Here is a 21860-nt window from a genome sequence, read left to right on the forward strand (position 1 = left end):
AGACCTTTGTTCTAGTCTGTAAAACTCGGCCCTCTGTCTCTACTCACCACTGCCCCCTAGGGGAAAAGGGAAAAAAAGATTGACCCAATGGTACGATCTGAAGAATGTTCTTTCTTCAGTGACATGACAGAGATCTGATTTTAAATAATCATGAAAAAGAACAGTTAAGGCCTGTTTCTCCCCTCCCTCAGTATTCATCTACTGTGTTATTCTTTTCCTGCCCTGATTTCCTGAGACAGTGATTCAAAATAATGTTTTGATTAAGAGCTTCCTGTATAAGGCACTGTTCTAAAAGCTTCACACATGGGGCACCTCGGTGGCTCAGTCGGTTAAGCGTCCGATTTTGGTTCAGGTCATGCTCTCACAGTTTCTGAGTATGAGTGGTGCATGGGGCACTCTGCTGTCAGCACAGACCCCGCTTTGTAGCTGCTGTCTCCCTCTCTGTCTGCCCCTCCCCCACTCAAGCATGCTCTCTCTCTCTCTCCCTCAAAAGTAAGTAAACATTTAAAGAAAAATAACAAATAAAAGCTCATATATATTATCTTACTTAATCCTCACAATCCACTATAAAATAGGTAAAATAATTAGCCCATTCTACAGATGGGAAGATTGAGGACCTAAGAATCTCTCCCCTCCTTTCAGCTTCTGGCCCAACCAGCAGAGAATCATGAAGAGCTTTCTGCCCGGCAACATATTGCTGACCAGCTGGAGCGGCGCTTCATCCCACGCCCTCTGTGTAAAAGCTCCCTTATTGCTGAATTCAACAGTGAACTAAAAATTCTAAAAGAGGCAGTTCACAGTGGCTCAGGTGAGTAAGTGTGGGGTATTTGGAATTTGTTTGACTCCTGGAACTCACAACCTACAAAGAATGCCGCTGTCCAGGTCACCACTCTTTTTGGAACCATGGATGAAGTTAGCCATGCAGTCCACTGGTAGATTTGACCATGTGATCATTACCAACAACAAGGCAGGGGAATCTTTTCTAAACTTTTTTTTTTTTCAGTCTTCATTTCAGCAGTTAAGCTCTGACTTGACTACTTAACAAGAAAAATAGTATTGGAATTCTTGCCTTCATTTCCTTTTTGGAAAGGAGAAGCAGGATTCGCATTCTTTGAACATCTATTACATAGTAGATAATTTCATGGATGTTATTTCATTTAATCCACACAAATGCCTGCAAGGTGCATAAGTGAGAGTCCACTTAAAGAATGAGGAAATGGAGACTCAATAGAGGGTAAATAATCTACCTACCTGACAGTGACCACAGTGAGGGGACTTCCAACTAGTATGATTGCTTACAAGCCTTTAACTTTCACAAATTGGGGGAGAAGTGTTGAATTAGAGTTGGCAGGCTAGGGGTCCTTGCTTTACATTATTCAAAAGGTTTTCTTTGGGGAGTGTACTGCTTACTTTTTACAATTATTAACAGCATTACCAGGAGGGAAAACAAATCATTATCTGCCATTAGAGGGCAGTCATTACCCATAAGTAGTCTCCCATATGTGTGGCTTCTTTTTCTTTCTAGAATTTATTATTACTTGCAATGTATTAAAGACAGATTTTGATGAGTACAGTCTTAGTAAAATCTGCAGAGTGCCATTCAAATATTCTGCTTTATGATAAAATAATTTGACATATTCAAGGGGATATTTTTTAAGTTATAATTTCCAGAAAAGGAGAATGGAAACACAGCTTTGATTTGTATTCTGATTTTGATTGAGAAGTTCCTATCAGACAATGTACTTATTACTCCCGCATGCTTGTGTGAGCTAAGGTATATTTCTCAGTAAAATCTGCCAAGTTGGAAGCTTCCATTCATGTCAAAATTATTTTGCATTCTTCCAGGCTTAGCATATGATATCTAAAGCTATGAGAAAAGAAGCCGTATCAAAGCATTTTACGTTATTAGAGATGTTATATTCCCGTGAAGAAACTATTCAATTATAAGTAAATCAAATGCCAATTCCCCTTCTCCTCCTCTTCCTTTTCCCTCTTCTTCTTCCTCCTCCTCTTCTCCTCCCACCTCCTCCTCTCCTCCCCCTCCTCCTCCCCTCCCTCCTCCTCCTCCTCCTGCTGCTGCTTCTTCTTCTTCTTCTTCTTCTTCTTCTTCTTCTTCTTCTATCTTCACTTCCACTCACTATTTTATCCTAAAGACTATTTATCTAGGACACACTATTTCACTGACCTTTCCTAAAAAAATACAAGTAGCCAATACAAGGGAGGAGTTTGAAGCAAGCATTTGTTTTCCTTCAAGATGCTCACCATGGATTTCCTTTGGTCTCTCAACCTCCCAGCTTACCAAGGGAAGACGTCCATCAGTACTGTGGGCACCTCCACCTCCGCTTACCGCCTGAGCCTGGCCACCATGTCCCGCTCCAACACGGGCACAGGCACTGTCTGGGAGCAGGACAGTGAACCCTCCCAGCAGGCTTCGCAGGACACCCTGAGTAGGACTGATGAGGAAGATGAGGAAAGTAGGTCACCCCACAGTATGAGGTTGATGGGGGGGGGGGGTGGCATGTGTGACCCAGCTTGGCATGCAAATGAGAGCTTGCAAAGGATTTCTGCCATTCTGACCCTTTCCAGTTCTGATCCCTTGGTCATTTTTTACAAAAAGGATTTAAAATGGAATTGTGACCATGATCCCTACTGCCTACTCTTCTATAAATTCTTTGATAGTCTTGGTCATTTGGAAGGAATTCAGACAAAAAGTAAATCTTTAGTGACCCCCACATTTTTTTTGAGCTTGTATATTCAAACTTTTCCACTTATTCTCATTTAAGTGGTACTTAGGTAACTAAGGGAAGTGTTTATTCCCCTTTCTCCTGGCTATCTTGCTTAGAAAGCTCATCAGCACTTACATGACCCTATTAGGCAAGGAAAAGTAAGCAATGCATGTACTCAGGACTCAGAAAAGACCAGTCAGCTACACTCTCTAGAACATAAACCAGTAGGCTCTCATGGGGGAATACAACCCAAGAGGGAGTACAACCTAAATTTGAATTAAGAGTATCCCTAATGACTGAGGCAGTCCAGGAGCTTCTAATTCATATGCCTAAGATTTGGTGTCATGAAATGTGGGAAAATCTAGTTGAGAATATACTTCATGTGTATGCTTAACAGGAGTAGGTTTTAAAAGTAAAAAGTAAAGGTCCAATGAAATACCATGGTAATTTAGTTATTTTTATTGTCTTGATTATTTTCCAGTTGTGTTTCAAAGACCCTCTGATATATAACATTTATAGCAAAGCATGCTGTCAATGTCTTAAAAATGATGAAGACAAAATGTAGATCTTCACTCAGAGCCTCTCCATGTCAAACAACAACAAAAAGCCTCAATCAAAACTAGAAAAAATAAGAGTTGAGGTTAGAATTTTAATTAACATGAATGAAAGTATTTTAGTACCCTATTATACTTGGATGTGTAGGAGAGAGAAAGAAAGAAATGCAGCAACATTTCCAGATTTTGTTTCAGGGTTAATTAGATAACAAAGTGATAATCATATTGTCCTTCACTTGACCTACAGATATACTTGTTTCAAAATCACCCTGGTCATTGTGCATGGAAATACTCTTCAAATTGTAATTTGGGCAATCTTGGAAAATCTTGACCAGGGAAACAAAATGAGAGAGATAAGGATCAACAGTTTTTATATTCATTAAGTCCTTATAATTGTTCCGAACTTCAAGTAGTATCTATTTTTCTTTAATGCTTGAAGTAGTCTCTCCCAGCAATCTTTTTAATTATGGGAAATTATACCACCAATCTTTAATAGAGCTAAATATTTTTTTGTAGGTAACCTTAGGAATAAGTAGATGTCCTAGCCAGCAGGAAGGAAATAGAGAAGAAAAGTAGAGAGGACATAAACAGAACGACCACTAGCTAGGAGCCAGCACTTACACACTGATGAATATGTAATTTTTTGTCAATATCTCTGCTCTTAGACATCACAATCATCCCAGCGGAAACTGAGTTGCTAACAAATGTGTGGTTGTTATGTGGGTGTGTATTAATTTATATAGGGTGGATATGAAAGCCAGATGGTTGACTCTTTTGAATTAAACTATTTTCCCATTCTATCATCAAACCTGTCTTAAGACCTAACAGGTACAAGATGAGAAACAAGAATGAGAAAAAATACGTTCTGTGAGATCTTAGATCTAGTCCTGCAGAGGAGATGACAAACATTTTTGGTAACATTTAACAAAAGGGTGAATGGAAGGCAACACATAATTAATCATCAAACAAATATTGACAAATTGTTAAGTGATATATGAATTTAAATAGGGGGAAAAATCAGTGAGATCTGATTTTTGTAGAAATAGCTCTATCTACCTTACCATGTTTTTCATATTTTTAAGGCACATTTATTTATTCTCTTCTCTGTGAACACACCTAAAAAAGAAATACCACTCTATAACAAGAATCAACTTCAAGTCAGTCACTAATATTTCTGACACTTCATATACACCTTTTGGGTTTGAAAGAAGTTTTGTTAGAAATAGGACTATTTGGGGTATTTTAAATGCACGATGTCAGATGATCTTATATGGTAGCATAAGTTCACCACAACACTATGTTAATCAAAATATGTTTACTGTTCAGCAACAAACAGCATTAACTCACTTGAATGAGATTACCTGTCACAAATACTGTGTTAAAGCTAACTTTCACTTGGGTTTGAATACATTACCACTTCCATGAAGAAAGTAAGACTACATGCATACAGTTTAAAACTTGAGGTCAAAATAAGCATTTATTTTTTTAACTTTATAAGTTTTAAAATATTTTTCCTAAAACTATCTGAAATAGTCTTTCCCTCAGCTGTCTAAAAATCTTTAGGGGTACTCAATGTAGTTTTTGAATGTCAAAGAAATGTACTTGGCTCATTTAATAATATTCCTTTCTGCACTATTCTCAGAATGTTTAGTCCAGCTTTTCTGAAATCTTTATGTTGCCAATGCCTCTTGACTTTCACAAGTTATTTACTTGTGAAATGGCTAAGAAGTTTTTATTTCATAAGGGCTGTTTGAGGGTGGGAGATGTGTAGATATGAAGAGTTATTTATCCCTTTGTACCCATGAAAAACGAAGACCTTTGGGAGTCTTACTTTATAGTCTATAAAAGGTACAAATGATAGCTTCAGAGATCGCCCTAAGGTTGTATTCAAGCCAAGGATGGAACCCGAGGACAAATTTGGTTTGGGTTTTCTGATCGACGTCATAGTTTTATAACACTCCATTCCTTTGCCCCCTGTCAGATGACTCTGTAAGCATGCCCAGTGTGGTAAGTGAACAGGAAGCTTACCTCTTGAGGGCTAGCGGAAGGAGGCGGTTCTCCAGCCACGTCTCCAGCATGTCTGCACCTCAGGCCGAGGTGGGCATGTTACCCAGCCAAAGGTAAAGAGCCATGGATATCTTACATTCTGCATTTGGGGGCAAAGCTAGCAATGCTGAAAATTTACTTTTATTACTCTTAAAAGGCCAAGAGAGAAGCAGACAATCATGTTTTTATGTAGATCATTCAACCAAGGACGTTTTAACCAAAGTCATGCAGGCAACAGTTTGCAGAGTTTTCTAAGCCAGACCAGTAGAATGCTGGGACGCACGCATTGTTTCAACTTAAAAATTCTCTAGAAATAGATACATGATCTTTTTTTCTGGTCATCAAATGACATTTTCGTATTTCACATGTATCATTAGCTAAGCTAATGAGTACCTGGCAAGCATATAAGACTAGCTTGATACATGTGGTACAGTTTAGACTTTGGTAGGTCATTAGTATTTAGTTGGAGGTAGTGATGCTTAACCAAACAGAACAGGACCTATGCCAACATGTGTAACCTTGGGCAGGTCATTTAACAAGGGTCAACAATGCTCTTGTCTGTGAAATAAAGAAGTTGGCTAAAGTGGTCTTCACGGTACCTTCTCTGTCTGTAGTTTTATGATTCCATGACTAACCACTTTAAGACATTTTCTTTATGTGTTCTCTGCCCTCTAAGAATATACATGAAACATTCCAAGATACATATATCAAGTACAGAAAATTATGTGATGTAAAAGTCAAAACATTATCTATTTCAGAACCAGTGGTATTTTCACTTCAGGAACTGAATTCTTTCAAAGCATTGGCCTTATGTGTTTTTGGCTAGTTTGTTGTTTATTCTTAATACTACAGGTTCATTGTTATAATTCATACATGGAAAATAATACAAACCGGAGCACATTCTAATGTTTAGATAAAATCAGTTTATATGCAGGAATAATTACCCTGTACCCAAATCCTTTACAAATAGTTCATGAACTTTACAGATGGAAAAAAAAATTGTGAAATGAAGCCTAACTTGGGAGAATATCAAAAAATAGGGGAAAATGATAAAAGATGATTAATAAGGAAATTGCATACTTGTCAAGAAAGCAATGTTTTATGTACTGGTTGGTTATTACAAAAATTAATAATATATAAGGGTTAGTATCATTATAAAAGATTATGTACCTTCCTTTTGGTAATTTGCCTTTAAAAAGGAAGTCTTACAAGTAAAATGTGCGAACAAAATTAGATCTAAACTATAAAATGTCCAAAAAAGGGGGTGCCTGGATAGCTCAGTCGGTTAAATGTTCAACTCTTCATCTCACTTCAGGTCTTGATCTCAGGGTTTTGAGTTCAAGCCCACATTGGGCTCTGTGCTGGGCGTGAAACCTACTTTATAAATAAATAAATAAATACATACATACATGCATACATACATACATACATACATACATAAAATGTCCAAAAATAAAAGATAATATTGGTAGCTATCAATTCACTTTTAATTGCTAGCAATGTGCAAGGTTCTATCAAGGACAAGAGAAAACTATCCAGTAATTTATTTAAAAGTTTTATTTACATTAGGGAATTATAGGAATTTAACATAGAGAGTTTCTTGGTTATTTATCTAAACTAACAAGACCATCCATTCCCTTTGTACATATTCATTAAGAGGGTAATTTGTTTCAAGGGAGAAAATTTGTTCTCTTGTGGATATATGGGAAATCCGGAAAAATCATACAGTTAAACCCTTTGGCTTGAGTCATATTTTGGAAGGCTAGTGAAGGTAGTAAAATCTATGTGTATTAAGAAAAAGGAGCCTCTTCCTGGAGACAGGCTATTTCTACAGTGTACAATCAGCTCATGGGTGCTTAGCTCAATGGTAGCTAGGTACTAAAGGAGAGAGAAAGAAAGAAAGCAAGCAAGCAAGCAAGCAAGCAAGCATGATACAGTTTCTGTTCACAAAACCCGCAATCAGCTGCACCCAAATAAATCAATAAACTAATCATTCTCTCACCAACCTGACAAGTTTTTTTCCTTTGGCATTTAGAATTCAGTCACTAGAGGAAGACTAAGGCGGTAAATGAGAGTTCCATGTGAATATTCCAGGGTTATCTTCCTTCCATTTGTTTACTTGCATTTTCATTGCAAAATTAGCAAGGGAAGTTGAGTTCTTTCTTTGCTTTTCTTAATGGCATCAGTTCCAAGAGTTTGGTTGTGGCAGTCATGGTAAGTGGTTTTTGTGTGATAATGTCACAACACACAAGAAAGAAGCAGGTTCCTGATCAATGAAGAATCATGTACATAGTAAGACAGGTTAAAAGTAATACCCATCCAACCAAATGGTTACCAAAGGAATTATAATCTCATCTTCTACAGATTCATTCTGCAATGCATTTCAGAGCTCATGTGTCCCTTTGGAGCTCATTTTAAGTCCCAACGCTTAACCAATAAACAGATCACTCCTCTGAGAGTCGCAACCACCCAAAGTCCCTCCTCCCCCATTGCCTCGAGTCCTGTCTTGACAAACCCAGCACAAGGTGAAATGGTTACCTGTCTCCTTTTCCTTCCTTGTTCTGTTAAATTTATTTATTTATTTTTGGCTCTTGGAAGCAGAAAATTGCATGCCTTTTTTTCTTTTTCTTTTATTTGTTTGCATTTTCTTTCCCTAAATGCTTCATCTCCCTACCCCTCCTGCAGTGAACCTAATGTCCTCGATGACTCCCAGGGCCTGGCCGCTGAGGGCAGCCTCTCTAGGTACAGTGTCAATGCTACCTGTCTATTGGTGTCTGTGCTGGGAAACTAAGCTGTTCCCTGTCTCCTCTGTCTCTCTGTCTCTCTGTCTCCTCTCGCCCCCGTCTTGATATCTATTTCCATTTCTTACCCTTTGTTGCTCATGAACACACGAGCCTGGAAGTCAAAGGTGTAGCCTCCTTCATTTTCAGCTTCAGAGCTTAATCACAAATGGCCTAAAAAGCTTACTTAAAGAAAAAAAAAATCTCTGGAGTTCTTTCAGGGGCTTGTCCCATGGACGTCTAAAGTTTGATATGCTAAATGTTAATTTTATCCCATCGAATCATTCCCTCCCACACTGATATCCCTTGAGAACTGTTTTTCACAAGCCTTTTAATACAACTCCCCATCATCAAGCAGCCCCTTATTAAATGTAGCCAGGTCTTTTAGCCAATAGCATGGATGGTAAGAAGACAAAAAAATGCTGCTATGATAAACGTAGCAATGTCAATACAATTTCTATAATTCCCTCTCTTCGATGCATGCTATGTGGCAAGCTATTATAGTAGCTTGTTCAAACAGCACGTAAAAAGAATGTCCCAGCACAAAGATGACTCCCAAACTTGCCATGAAATATCAGACACAAACATTTCTTGGTAAGTAAGAAAAGTCTTTTGATGCAAACAACAAAATGCCTTGGCTATTGGTTTAAAGCATCAGAAAGGGGGACTGCACCTTTAACACTCAGATAAACCACGTCACACATCCCTAATCTTGTGCTGTTGATTCACACCTCTCAACTAATCCTCATTAGGGGTAATGCTTCTTGTTCATTCTAAGAGTTCCTTAGTTCCATCTCAAGAGAAAACATTCCCTTCCAGGTCTGCATTATATAGTGAGTACAATACAACGTGTTTATTGCTTTATCACAAAGATGAGGAAATGTTGAGAGGCCGTTCCTGTGAAAGGGTGTTCTTTGTTTTCTTTGCATCTTGTTCAGATTTCACATTTTCTTTAGCAACTGAAAATGGGAAATTTAGTCCATCATCGGGTGTATCATTTTTTTTACTAGACCCATAATTCATGACATTCATTTGTGTTTGCGAGCCCTTGCCTTGACAGATCAGTCTCTTATTGGTGGTAAATGTGGAAGTGCTGCAGCGTGTGCAGACTTAATTCCATTATCAAGAGCTTTGGGGATGAGGAAGAACAAGACGGTCTCAAGACGGTTTCCTTTCATTGTTCACCGTGTTTGAAAAGATCTGAACCAAGTCTAGCACCATGACCACTACTTTCAAAGAAAGCATTTGTTTGATGCTTAAAATCAGACTTGAGACAACAGATCCTTGATTAGGAGATAAGTTCGGTGGCCCACTGAGAATGGAAAGGATTAAATCAGACTTCCATTCGGCCAGGGCTTTTCTAATTAGGCCAAAGTCTACTCTTGCCAAGTCAATACTAGCTCAGGTTTGGTGAGAGAAGGCAGGGATTTGAGTTGATTTTTACAAACTCTCCAAAGGATTTAGTCGTCTCTAGCAGGTTCAGGATTCAAATTGCTGACTTTGGGGTTATCAGAACCAATCTGGCTTGGGTCCAGTACCAATGGGAATAAAATCCAAAGTTTTTGCCACATGAGACTGAATCAGAGCCAAAGCTATAACTTTTTATCTACATCTGAATTAGTTAGTCATGTGAGGACTTTGGGGACGGTTTTAGACCAACTGTTGTTGATCTGTGGTTCCTGTAACTGGCATGTTTTTGTTCTGGGTGTTAGCCACCCAGCCTCAGTGGTGGTCATTAAGAACAGAGAAGATGAGGCATTCACTTTGGATTCTAAATAACTCTATTAATGCAGAGGTATTCCACCAGCCAGTAGCACATCCACCTTTGCCATATACACTGCAAATCGTATTTTTTAAACTCCATCACGTCACCAAGTTCTCTTTGGAGGAGAGGAACTTTTGGCATTTACTAAGAGGTGGGTTTATAAAATAGAATAGACACTTATTATATTTGGTTTCCAGGCTTTCTTATTTTTGACATGAAACTTCTTTAGGTTTCAGACTCTTAAGATCCTAAAGAAGCAGTAAGGCATTAACAACGGCAATTATATTCAGCACACACCTGAGCACTCAGGCCCTAAAATACACCCAAAGTAGTCCTAAGGAAAATCTGGCTCCAAAGCTTAAAGGATGCCAGGAAGCATGCCCAAGGGAAAGTAATACAAGCTGCTTCTCCCCCACCCCCCAACATTTTGGTACTTTCTGGAGATTTGCTTTTGAAAGAGCAGTTGTTTTAGGTCAGTGGCACACGTTGGCCTAATGGAAAAATGAGGAAGAGACCAAAAAAAAAAAAAAAAGAGGAAGAGACCAGATAACTAAGGTGATCTGATGAATAGGTAGAAAAGAATAAAAACTCTGCAGACCTTTTGAAAATTTCTTCCAGGACTTTTTTTCTAACCTGTGCTATCTGCTTTCTTTTAAATACTCATCACGGGAAATATCAGCCTGTTAGAAGTACTACACTATGGAGCAAAGATTCTTTCTCTTGGAAATTAATAAACGGGATAAAATAATATCCCATGAGTGATTCTCTTCTTTTGAGAGTGTTGCTCTTAGAGGCATAGAAACTCACTGTAGATGTTCTCTCTCTGTATATGCCCCTAAATACACACACTGTGAATCATGTTTTCTCTCCAGAAGAATTAAACATACAGAGGTTATTCAAGCACTTTAGCCTGGATGTGTATACTGGAAAATTAGATTTTGTTTGGACACATTAGAATACTTTTAAAGGCACAGATTAACAGTCAATTATAAATTTTAGAAAAATATTATAATGCTGTCTGATTCTGTAAGGGTAACTTCAATCACAATGAAAAACAAGAACGTGGCTCAAGTCTGAACAAGCCTGGGTGAGACAAAATGAAGATAACCTACTTAGTAGAACCCATGTCTTGATCATCCACATTTTCAAAGTATGAAAACTAGGCAAGTAGTCTCCAAGTACTTAGAAAAATATAGAAACCTTTTCATGCAGCTGAGGATGAACAGCTAAGAAAATGTGTGTTGTGACACACAGATACGCCCTTTGCCAATGCTATCTCAGTTCTTACTGGCTATCTAAAATCCAGACTATTCTCCCGTTTTACTCTTGATTATAGCCACTAATCTCTAAATTCTGTGGCATTTAAAATACATTTTCTGGATGTTGTTGAGGGGGTTCTGGACAGACCCCCTCCAGAATGTGCCAGTGGATTATTTTGAGCTGAGGGCACTTGAGACCCCATGGCATCAAGGGAAACTTTTGTCCTTCTTGAACCACACTGCAGAATCTAAATTGGGGGTCTTTCCCAGAGTAAGTGTTATTAATAGAGATAAATTTTATCTGAGCAACCCATCTGTATGGTAGAGCAAACATCTAATTACCAAATACCTGCTCTTCTTATTGCCCTGTGAAGTACATACTTTCCTCTGGAATCCCAGACCCCAAACCCCTTCTACTTAGTTCAGAATAACACCTATACCTCATTTTGCCTATCTTTGGAATTCCCATGTCTATGTGGATACCCCATATGTGCACTATTAAATTTGATTTTCTCCTGTTAATCTGTCTCATGTCAATTTGATTCTTAGTCCAGCCAGAAGGACTTTTAAGTGGACAGAAATTCTTGCTCCCGACACTGTGGAGGCTAAGTAAATTTTAAACAATGCTCTTTTATTGGGAAAGGGAGAAGTAGAATTTTGTCTCCTGTTTGTATCCCTGTTCTCTACAAATGCTTTATAGCTCCTTCGGTGCAGGCTTTATGCATTCCTATCACGAGGCAATCACTCCAGGTAAATGGCTATGCTTTGTGTCTCGTATTCCGCCTCTAGATTTCTCTAACATATTAAAATTGAAACTAAAAGCATAGGTGAAGGCAATGAAAATACTAATTCATTTTCCTTGTGCTAGTCTCACCTACAGCTTCCACTTATGAAATATATTAATGTCTCAATCTATACTTTTTTTGTAATTTAGGATAAATGATATGAATTGTTATCACATTTTTGCATATTGTATTTTCATGACATTACTGAATATCCCCTTATTCACCTCTCCTTTCTTTTAAGAAGTACCATTTTGGTATATGTCCCACTCAGGAGATGCATACATATTTCTATACTATAATTCAGGCCATCAGGCTGAAACAGGGGAAAAGAAGTCATTTGTGCCAGAATTGTTCTCCTAACATTGTCTAAACTCTGCTAGCTTATAAATTACTTCCTTGCATTTTGAGTAAGGTGTTTTTGTTTTTCATAGACAGTTGAGTCAAAATTCTGCTAAGCCCCAAGTGCATGTACTTCTCTACAATCCAGATCATTGTATGGTTTGCCATGGTGATGTTTTTCAGTGACTCAAAATACAAAGGATAATTTTAGCTTCAATTTAGAAAGTTTTATTTCCTTTTATCTCTATTGTCTTAACCTATTATTAGTTAACCCATTCTATAAGTTAACCTATTCTACTGTCAAACAGTAGAAAATCAGCCATTTCTCATTCCCAAGATTAAAATTTACAAGAAACCAGTTTTCTTTAGAGAGGTGCATAGGGCAGACACCTTGGTCTGCTCCAGGTTGGTTTTAGTATTGTACATTCTTATGGTCACAAATCATAAATGCTACATTCTACTAATACAGTACGTGACTCAGAGAGAAGCTAAATTGAAACTCCTTTTTCTATGCAACTCCAATTTGATATAGACCTGAGAGAAAGAAATGTGTTCTGCATAAATTACTTCCATTATTAACTTCTCTGGCTGTTTATTATTAATGTGGCCTAACTGTACACATTTAAGACAGACTTGGATGTCCCCAGTACCAACATGTTAGCACCACATGTTTAGGGAGAATATAATTTATTAGCTGGGATATACTATTTCCAAGAACATGTTCTGTAATTTCATCTTTGATGTGTACATTCCACTGATGAAATGCTAGATCATTTACATAGAACAGCTAATTGCTAAAGCTATAAACTTGATTCATTTCTTAGATATAAGCCTCTCTATCCATAGAGAAAATTTTTATGCTTCTGATCCTCTCTTGGAATAATCATCATGAAATTACCATTATGCTTTGACATTTAACACTCCCTGAGTAACGTGTATTTTTTTTCTCGTGCCATTTTCTTTTCTCACAATCTCAGATTACTGAATAAAAATGAGACAAGTGGACTGCCTCAATTTCATTTTCTCAGCCCAATTGTTTTCAAGACATTTTATAACCTACTTCCTTTTAGCGTTCTAGAAGCAATAAACTCATTACAAATATCAAGTGTAAAACAAAGAAGCATGTTCTATACATCCCTTTTCATGTTCAAACCATTTTACATCAACTAACTTCTTTTCTCTACCTTAATGGGAGGTAGGTGGTAAGTATTAACCTCCCTTTTTGGCCAAGGGAACTGAGGTAACATTTAGATGTCAATGAAGAAACCATGCCAAAGAGAGCTTTGCTTGGTATTTGAGAGAAACTTGTTTCTACTTTTGTGCATATGTAATTGAATTCTCTTTCCAATTTAAGACACATGTTAAAATGTATAATTAATAAGGAGATGTCACTTCAAACAGCAACAGAGTCTGGATTGCTTATCAGAATTTATTGCATTGTTCATTTGGATAATTTTCATAGAAAGGTCATATGTGATACAAGGTCATATATGTATAAAAGTAATGTATATTGATCTTTTGAACTTGACATTAAAGAGACAAGAATGTTTAAAAAGCATCTGTTTTGGGGACTCTGGAACTTTGTATTGTGTATCCCAAATGGCCAATTATACTTACATCCTTATTTCATAAAAACTTTGATAAACTCCATTTGGGAATCATTAATTTTCTTCTAGTGGAAATATGAGTAAGACATTTAAAAAATGACAGATATGACTATCAACCATACGATGGTTAACTAGTTGTTAACTTAACAGGGGAAACATCTGATTGTCCATCTTGCCATCAATTTCTCTCCCTGTAACTACAGCTAGATACTTTAGATAGTTCATTTAAAAAAAAATGGAAATGAATGAATATAGTCTTTCTTTTTCCTGGACAGTTGTTGACTAAGGATTCCTCTGAATGTTTTACTCTAAAGTCTATTTGTAGATGACTCTCCTTTTGCAAAGGCAAAGCAGTAATTAACCAAATAAGCACATTGGCATCATCTGTAGGATTACAATGTTCTCTGGGGCACAATACATTTCCTTTTTTCACCCCCCGTTTTCCAGTATAAATACCTATTATACATGCATGCAGAATGAAAATGGATCATGGGCCCATGACAATATTTTCCACCTCACCCAATACTGAAATAGCAACCACTGTCAATAGTCATTTTTGCATATAAAATGCACACATACACAGCAAATTTGGGGGGAGCAGGTGGTTGTTTTATAAACTGTACAATATGTTTGAGTGCAGCTACTCAATATTACTTAATTAAGCTTCTGAGTTCTATTGATAGCTTAATTATTTCGCCGGCCTTTTAAATCTAAAATCTTAAATCTTTTTTTAAAAAACATTTGAATTGTCTACCCATGTGACTATCCATTTACTCAGTAGTCACAGAGACTTCAGGCTGCAAACATGTGTTGAATGTGCCCCTTCACCCAAATGGATTCTGTGTCTGATGTGTTTGATATCTGTCCATCTTATTTTCATTTGAATTGAAATTTTAAAGAAGGTGTTCCCATCCATGTGATAGAGTTGTTTGTGTTTGTTTGTCACCACCTTTTCCCTTCCCTTGGAAAAAAAAATTGAGATTAGAATATGACATCTTTAACTTTATGGTGGCTTCCAAACCAGGGGTGTGATCGAACCAATGTTTTGCTCAATGATAGATATGGCATCAGTGACTGAAAACAAAAATCTCAATTTTGGCAGCGTGGGGCTGTAAGGCCTCGTTCTCCCTCCCAAACCCTTGAAATCTCCCATCCCAGGGATCCTTTCCCGACCTTCCTTCAAAGATAATGGTATCTTTGAAGTGACTGTTTCATATAAGTGATTTTGGCTACCACCCACCAGAGGATGGTCTTCTGCAGTCTCCGCAGGGTCCACACTAACACTGTTGATGCTCGACAGGGTGGCAAGTGTCCAGAGTGAGCCTGGCCAACAGAACCTCCTCATTCAGCAGCCACTGGGGAGGAAGAGGGGCCTGAGGCAGGTAAGCAGACCCTGAAAGGGCAGGAGAGTGATTCTACGAAATGAAAGCTCTATTTAATTTTTAATGCCCACCTGTATTCAGATCATATATTGCCTTCCCACCTGAAATAAGCTGTACAGAGCAACTTTAAAATGTGGTAAGTACTTGGGCAAGCTGAGAGTTTTAGTTCTATGTTGGCTTTGAATCTTATTAGCAAAGCTGATGACTTAGTAAAGTAAGTAGGCCTATACGTCTGTCTGTTCCCTATTCAGAAACCTTCTTTCCCAACCAACCTGACTGAGCAAGGAGGGCTGGTAATAAAGTTGATTTAAGGCCTGTTTCTGTATACAGGCATACACGTACTCATTTCCAGAGTAATGATTCAGGTTAAAATCGAAATTAAAGTAAAGATCATCTTTACAAATTTCCTTAGGTGGGGTTCCTTTACTTTTTAAATACAAACTTAAATGAGCCTTTGCACTGTTGCTTTGATTGGAGCTTCTCAACGTTGATTTGGATACCAGATGCTTTCTCAGCATCTGAAGTTTTTTCATGAACCTCCCCTTGAGCATTATGAGCATGTGTTTAACTATGACTTTTAGGTGAGTAGAGGCCAGTTGATAAGCAGTAATTCTGAAATTCCCACATGACTGCTTGAAATTATGTTAATCTACGTCCTTAGGATACATAAAGAACTAATAACTGGGAGATAGAATTGGTTAAAGGGGATGCCAGATTCAAATACGCAATAGTTACATATGCAGAAAGAAGTTTAATTTATCAGCTACAAATATAAGCATCCACAGAAACCCGTAAAGAATACACCATAGTCAGAATCCTCTGAGCACAGAGTTTCCTCCCAGGCAGTCAGACCCTTCTTGCCAGCTTTATTCTGCCTGTTCTCTTTAGCTAAGACGTCCTCTACTATCACGTCAGAAGACCCAGACTGAACCCAAAAACCGCCATGGGGCTCGGCTGTCAACCACCCGCAGGAGCATTCAACCTAAAACGAAGCCATCTGGTGAGGTCTCCTGTGTCCCTTCTGACTGTACCATTGACACATTGATGTCATGCAACCCAGTCGGGAAGGTCTGTAGACCCTGAGCGCATGCAGATGAGCATACCTACGGGAACATGCTAGGATAAGGGAAGAAGTCACCCAGAACACTTTAGTGCTTTTTCTTCTTTTCACTTTTCCTACCTATGCCTACCCTATGAACCTAGGGAAATGGAAGAGTTCAAGGTAAACCATGAATGCTATGAGATTTGACTCTAGAAAGTAGAGGAACTGAGTTTGTGTCTTACTAAAGACAATGAAATGATGAATAATAGGGACTTTGAAGTCTTGTTGGTAGTTGTTATGAGAGACAACCAAGTTCCCCTAACCCTCTATGGAAATCTTGTATTAAGCCTTTTATGTAAAAATGATTTTTTTCTACCCAAGTCCTACTCTTTATAGGAAAGAAGGTGAAATCAAAACATGTACCTGATAGTCAAATATGTTCTCATTTATTAATAAGCCAGCAGTGTCTTCATAAAGAAAAGCCAGGAAACAGTGGTCAAAGCTAATTTTTAAGCACTGACAACATTTTTTTTCCGTATTTACTGCTCTAATTCTGACCTACAGCGGATCAGAAACGTTCTGTGACCTTCATTGAGGCTCAGCCAGAGCCAGCAGCTTCCCCAACAGAAACACTTCCTGCTATAGGCCAGCCACAAGGCTGCAGCCCAGCTCCATCTAGGAAACCAGAAGGAATGGACAAACCAGTCCTCACGTCTTCCCCTGCCATTGTGGTTGCTGATCTTCACAGCCTGTCTCCCAAGCAGGTGAGGGCTCTACCGAAACTGGCAAGGCTTGCTCCCTGCCCACTTATGTCTATGAGCAACATGGATATGCAAATTTATTACATTTAATTTAAGTCTGAGTCTGTAACATTTTGTTACCCAGACAGACAATGGTCCTCTCATCATGAACAAGAAAATCCATATAAAGTATATGGTCAGGAATACAGCTGCTTAAGAAGGAATAAGAGAAACCTTGGTATTCTTTGTTATGAAAAACTTAAGAGAAAATATTTCCCAGCTAAAATAACCATTGAAAACCAATATATAATACCTGGTTGAAAGGTGGTTCAATTTAAAAGGAAAATAAAGTTACCAGTTTAGAAGCCGTAAAAAAGAGAGCCTTCTGTATCCTATGAGATGAGAGGAACTTCCTCTTCTGACCTTTTTCCTCATGTTTTGATATTTTTCTTGTGGTTTTAATTTTTTTTTCTTCTTCCAATGTTTCATAAGTGAATTCCCATAGGTCCCCATGTTCTTCCCAGTGGTATTTAAAGAAGGGGCAATGTCACTACATACATTGTATAGTCGTTAACAATTAAAAAGCATTGTAACACCATCCCCTCCTATTACCTCACAGTCTACAAACAAGGTAAGAGGGCAAAATAAAACAAAACGAAAAAACCCGCTCATGCTACAGATTAGAAAACAGAGGCTTACAAAGTTGAAAGGGCCCACAGAGGAGCTCACATATGGCAAATGCTACAACTGGGGACTGGCCGTGTGATTTCTTATCCGGTTTCAGGTAGACAACAATATTTTTGATGCTCTTCCCTGGAACCTATCCTACCTTTCCATGATGTTATGATCTTTTTGGTCACAGAGTGAGACCCTCCCTGCTGAAGAAGGAGAAAAGAAGGAGGACACAGAAGTGCAAGGTGCTACAGCACACAGCCCCCTCTCTACGCAACTCTCAGACCCTGATGAATTCACAGGCCTTGAGACATCCATCCTCCTACAGCACGGAGACACTGTCCTTCACATCAGTGAGGAAAATGGCATGGAGAACCCCCTGCTGTCCAGCCAGTTCACTTTTACACCCACTGAGCTGGGGGAGACTGATGTAGACCTAGATGAGTCTCATGTTTAATTCTGGATCTTGTAAGAGTGGCAGGTGTAGACGAGATGTAGGAGGGATCGCTTTGCTCAAAGGTGAATACTTTTGCTCGGAAAAGATGAAGACACAGCACTTTACATCCAACGGGTGACACAAATCTCAGTAGATTTTGCTGCTAATGCGCACATTGTTTCATAAACACCTTTAAAAAATCAATGGCTAAGAGAATTTGGTTGTGTGAAGACCATAAAAACCAGGGAAGAATAAGAGGAAAGAGCCATTTCACTGCACATTGTTTATGATTCAAAAAGCCTTGAGCAGTTAAAAATATATACTATTATGGAGCTGCTTACCTAGGAATATTAACAAATAATATGTTCTAAAAAGAGAATGCAATTTTTGAGATTACTCACATTATACATCTCATGCAAATGTTTATTTTTATAGTTTCAAAAATATTAAATCAGGTGGCTGTATGCATAGCAATCTACATAAAAATAATAAGTAAGGAAAATATTAGTTTGAGGAGACTAAATAATAAATAAGCCTGCAGCCACTTTTGCTTTGACCAACAATACAGCCATTTACAAAAAGAAAATACTATTTTTAAAGCTGTGGATTTTTCAATATTTATTTTTCAACCGTCATTTACCTTGCATGTTGTAAATCAAAATGCTAATGCCCTAAGATCGTTCCATTTCATAATCATGTTAGAGAGAAAATATTCTAAAAATAACCACACAATTTTGAATTAAGAACCTAAACAGCCTATACTATAATGAAAACTAAATGTAAATATTCTAGCTAGAAACGTATGGTATTCCTACTTCTAGCCATTACCACATCAATGCCAAGATGAGGAGATATTGGGAAATGTGATTCCGGTATCCTGTGCCTGCCCTCGAGGGTATATTTTTAGATATTGAGGTTATTGTTGTTAGAATTGGTTTGGTAAAATAACTTTTTCTCAGTGTTAACAATATTCTTATCCTTTAGACATCTATGTTTATGAGGAGAAATGATAAAGTGAGCAATCTCTTCATAGGCACAGTCGGTTTGTGTACTTTAACCTGAAGTTCAGTTACTTCAAGAAGAGCATAAAACTTAGAAAACTTGTGAGGCCATATCCAGTGTGTTACTGATCCTGTAGTAGGGCTTGGCATCATATAGTTCAAAACTGAATTTCAAAATTTTAACAGTTTACATTAGAAAACTGTTACATAACTACTAAGCATATAAAAACTCATATATGTACGTAAATTGGTGCGTGTATGCACACACGTGTGTGTGTGCATCTTCTAGTCCTCCAACTGAAGTTATAGATTTTGATTATATGGCAGTGAATCGAAAGTACATTCTGTATGCTTAAACTTTTAACTACGTTGGCTATGAAAAGTATGTTTATAGAGAGACCTGCTAAACTCACCCAAATCACAAAGGAAGATTATTTTTTTTGTTAAAATTGTTTATTAAATAGGCATTGCTTATGTTGTGATTTATACTTTCAAATATTATTTGGGGTTTTGTGTCCCATTTCCTAAGAGAATGAAAGACACCTGTGAGTTAAAGATAATGGATAAAATGAAAACTTTCACATCTAAAACTTGAGAAAACAGAGGTGGTAAACGGCCTCTTCAAAATTTTACAAAATTTTCAGAACATTTACTTGATGCTGAATTAATTCTCGAGTGCAGAAATATATGTATAAGGTGGCTTTATGATTCTTTCTAAGCTGATATATTTTGCCTGTTAAAAATTATGCTGCTCAATTAGTGTTAGAGGCCTTACGTTTGGTAATTACAAGTGTCTGGGCTGTATGAGTCTCTATATGTGTGCACTTTGTTCCAGCTTTTTGGTTCTCGATTCAAATTCTCTATGTATAATCGTATCAAATATTTAAAAAGTAAAGGAGTCAAAAAAAAAACTTGAATATATGACAAGAATTCTAAATACCTTTATATATATTTAAAAAGTATTGGGCTGTTTTGAACACGATTATACTGGCATGTCTGCGTTTCAGCCCGACTCCTTCATTCTAGTGTTACGGAAGTCTGTTGGAAACTTTTTAATAAGCTAAGTATTGTTGTACCTTGCAAAAAAGCCTCCACTCTGAGAAACCGGGCCTTACAGAGTGGGAATGTTTTCAGACTGGGACTGCTGAGGTTTTGCAGATGTGTGCATCTGTTCCATTTAAGGTGCCCTTAAATGTGTTGAATGTAATGTGTTGAATGTTTCTGTGTAATTGATAAAGTATTTATATGTATGTGCATAAGATTGTCACAAGATGTATTCTCAGGAGTACTGTTACCTGGAGTTTGAAAGAATAACTATTTAAAAAAAAAAAACAGTTGGGGAAGATCAGAAAAAAGTTCAAGATAATTAACACGTTTTTGTGATGTTCAAAACATTATTGAGTATATGACTAAAAATTATTATATATGGTAAATACAGATTGGTAATACTAGATTATTCCTTAAGCTATGATGCTTAATGATATTTATCTTGTTTAAAGGAAAATCAAAACAGGCACCTACTTCCCATGTGTAAAACACTGGACTAAACCAAGAGGTTGCTTCTTCTGAAATTAACTTTGGAAAGACCTTGGAATAAAAATGTATCATCCATGACAGTGGGTGTAGATTTATACCACTCAGATTCAATTAAAGCAGTTCAAATCCTGGATACAGCATTTTCTATAGCAAAACATTTTACTTTCATTTTTCAGTATTTGCTGCTTTTTATAATTCTATTAGATAAGTTATTTGATTTTTCCAAAAAGGAAACTGAGTTACTGAGTGCATTGGGACAAGTCGCTGAGAACCATAGTGGCAAAAGGCATAAATGGGCAGGACAATGGTGGAGAAAAAAATGATGTGGTGTTTGGGGAGAGGGGGTCTGGTTAGGGCTTGTTGGCTAGGCTGGGAGCAACTGGCTTGCTATTTCAAGCCTGCAAGAGAACATTAGGCAGGGTGACATCTCCCTTCTTTAGTACCTGTCCCTTTAGTCAATGAAGAACATTCTTCACTCTGCAGCCTAGCTGTAAGACGATATGAGAATAGGGTGTATATAGGGACCAAGAGGGAAAAAAAGGGTCATAAGTGGAGTTACAGTCCAAAATGCAAACTAAATACCCTTCCTCAAGTTATACAGGATACTTTATTAAGCCTCTGGAATTTGCTGCTATCACACTGAGTCATGATGTTGCCCTGTGACCTCACACTTCAATTCCATGGCCTTGTCTTGGCAGTGAGTAGAAAGTCCCACTTCCTTGCTTACTTTAGTGGGTCTCAACTGCAGCATTTCAGAAACAAAGTTTGGTTTGACACTCAGGACAATAAAAACAAGGGCAGAATGTATTTGGAAAAGCTTAAGACAAATTTACTTCTATTATTTCAGGATCATTTAGCATTACAGATCAATGTACCTCCATAATATTTTTCAACAGTCACTGTGACTATAGGATGAAAATCCTTTATTAGCCATTTTATAGGTAAAAACAAAAGATTGATTACGCAGCCAACTTCCCTTAGATGACTATGAAGTCTGTGATGAATACTGAATGACCAAAGAGCATGGAAAAAATGCATATGAATACTGAAACGTTTATGAAAGATATTTATGAAAGATATTAAGACCTCTGTGTTTGAATATGCACATATAATAAAATAAAGCTAAAAACATTTAAGATGCCTGATCAAGTTTCATTTTCTCATTCTCAACATAGGGAATACGTTAACTC

At 37.5% G+C, this 21860-nt stretch overlaps 1 protein-coding gene across 12 annotated transcripts in view; it reads left to right on the top strand.

Annotated features, from left to right (window-relative positions):
• UNC80 (unc-80 homolog, NALCN channel complex subunit) overlaps positions 1-21801 on the top strand; it is a 225277-nt gene extending 203476 nt beyond the window's left edge. For 10 of the 12 annotated variants that reach the window (XM_053215737.1, XM_053215738.1, XM_053215746.1 and 7 more), the window contains 8 exons: positions 643-808; positions 2295-2474; positions 5262-5400; positions 8012-8068; positions 15162-15243; positions 16132-16243; positions 16850-17049; positions 17888-21801. In XM_053215737.1, the coding sequence (XP_053071712.1) occupies positions 643-808; positions 2295-2474; positions 5262-5400; positions 8012-8068; positions 15162-15243; positions 16132-16243; positions 16850-17049; positions 17888-18154 (1203 nt within the window). In that variant the 3' untranslated portion in view covers positions 18155-21801. The remainder of the gene's footprint in view (positions 1-642; positions 809-2294; positions 2475-5261; positions 5401-8011; positions 8069-15161; positions 15244-16131; positions 16244-16849; positions 17050-17887) is intronic. The other 2 variants (XM_053215744.1, XM_027051827.2) reach the window with 1 other exon arrangement.
• The last annotated feature ends 59 nt before the right edge of the window (positions 21802-21860 follow it).

This window comes from Acinonyx jubatus, chromosome C1 (assembly GCF_027475565.1).
Source record: "Acinonyx jubatus isolate Ajub_Pintada_27869175 chromosome C1, VMU_Ajub_asm_v1.0, whole genome shotgun sequence".
Lineage (NCBI taxonomy): Eukaryota > Metazoa > Chordata > Mammalia > Carnivora > Felidae > Acinonyx > Acinonyx jubatus.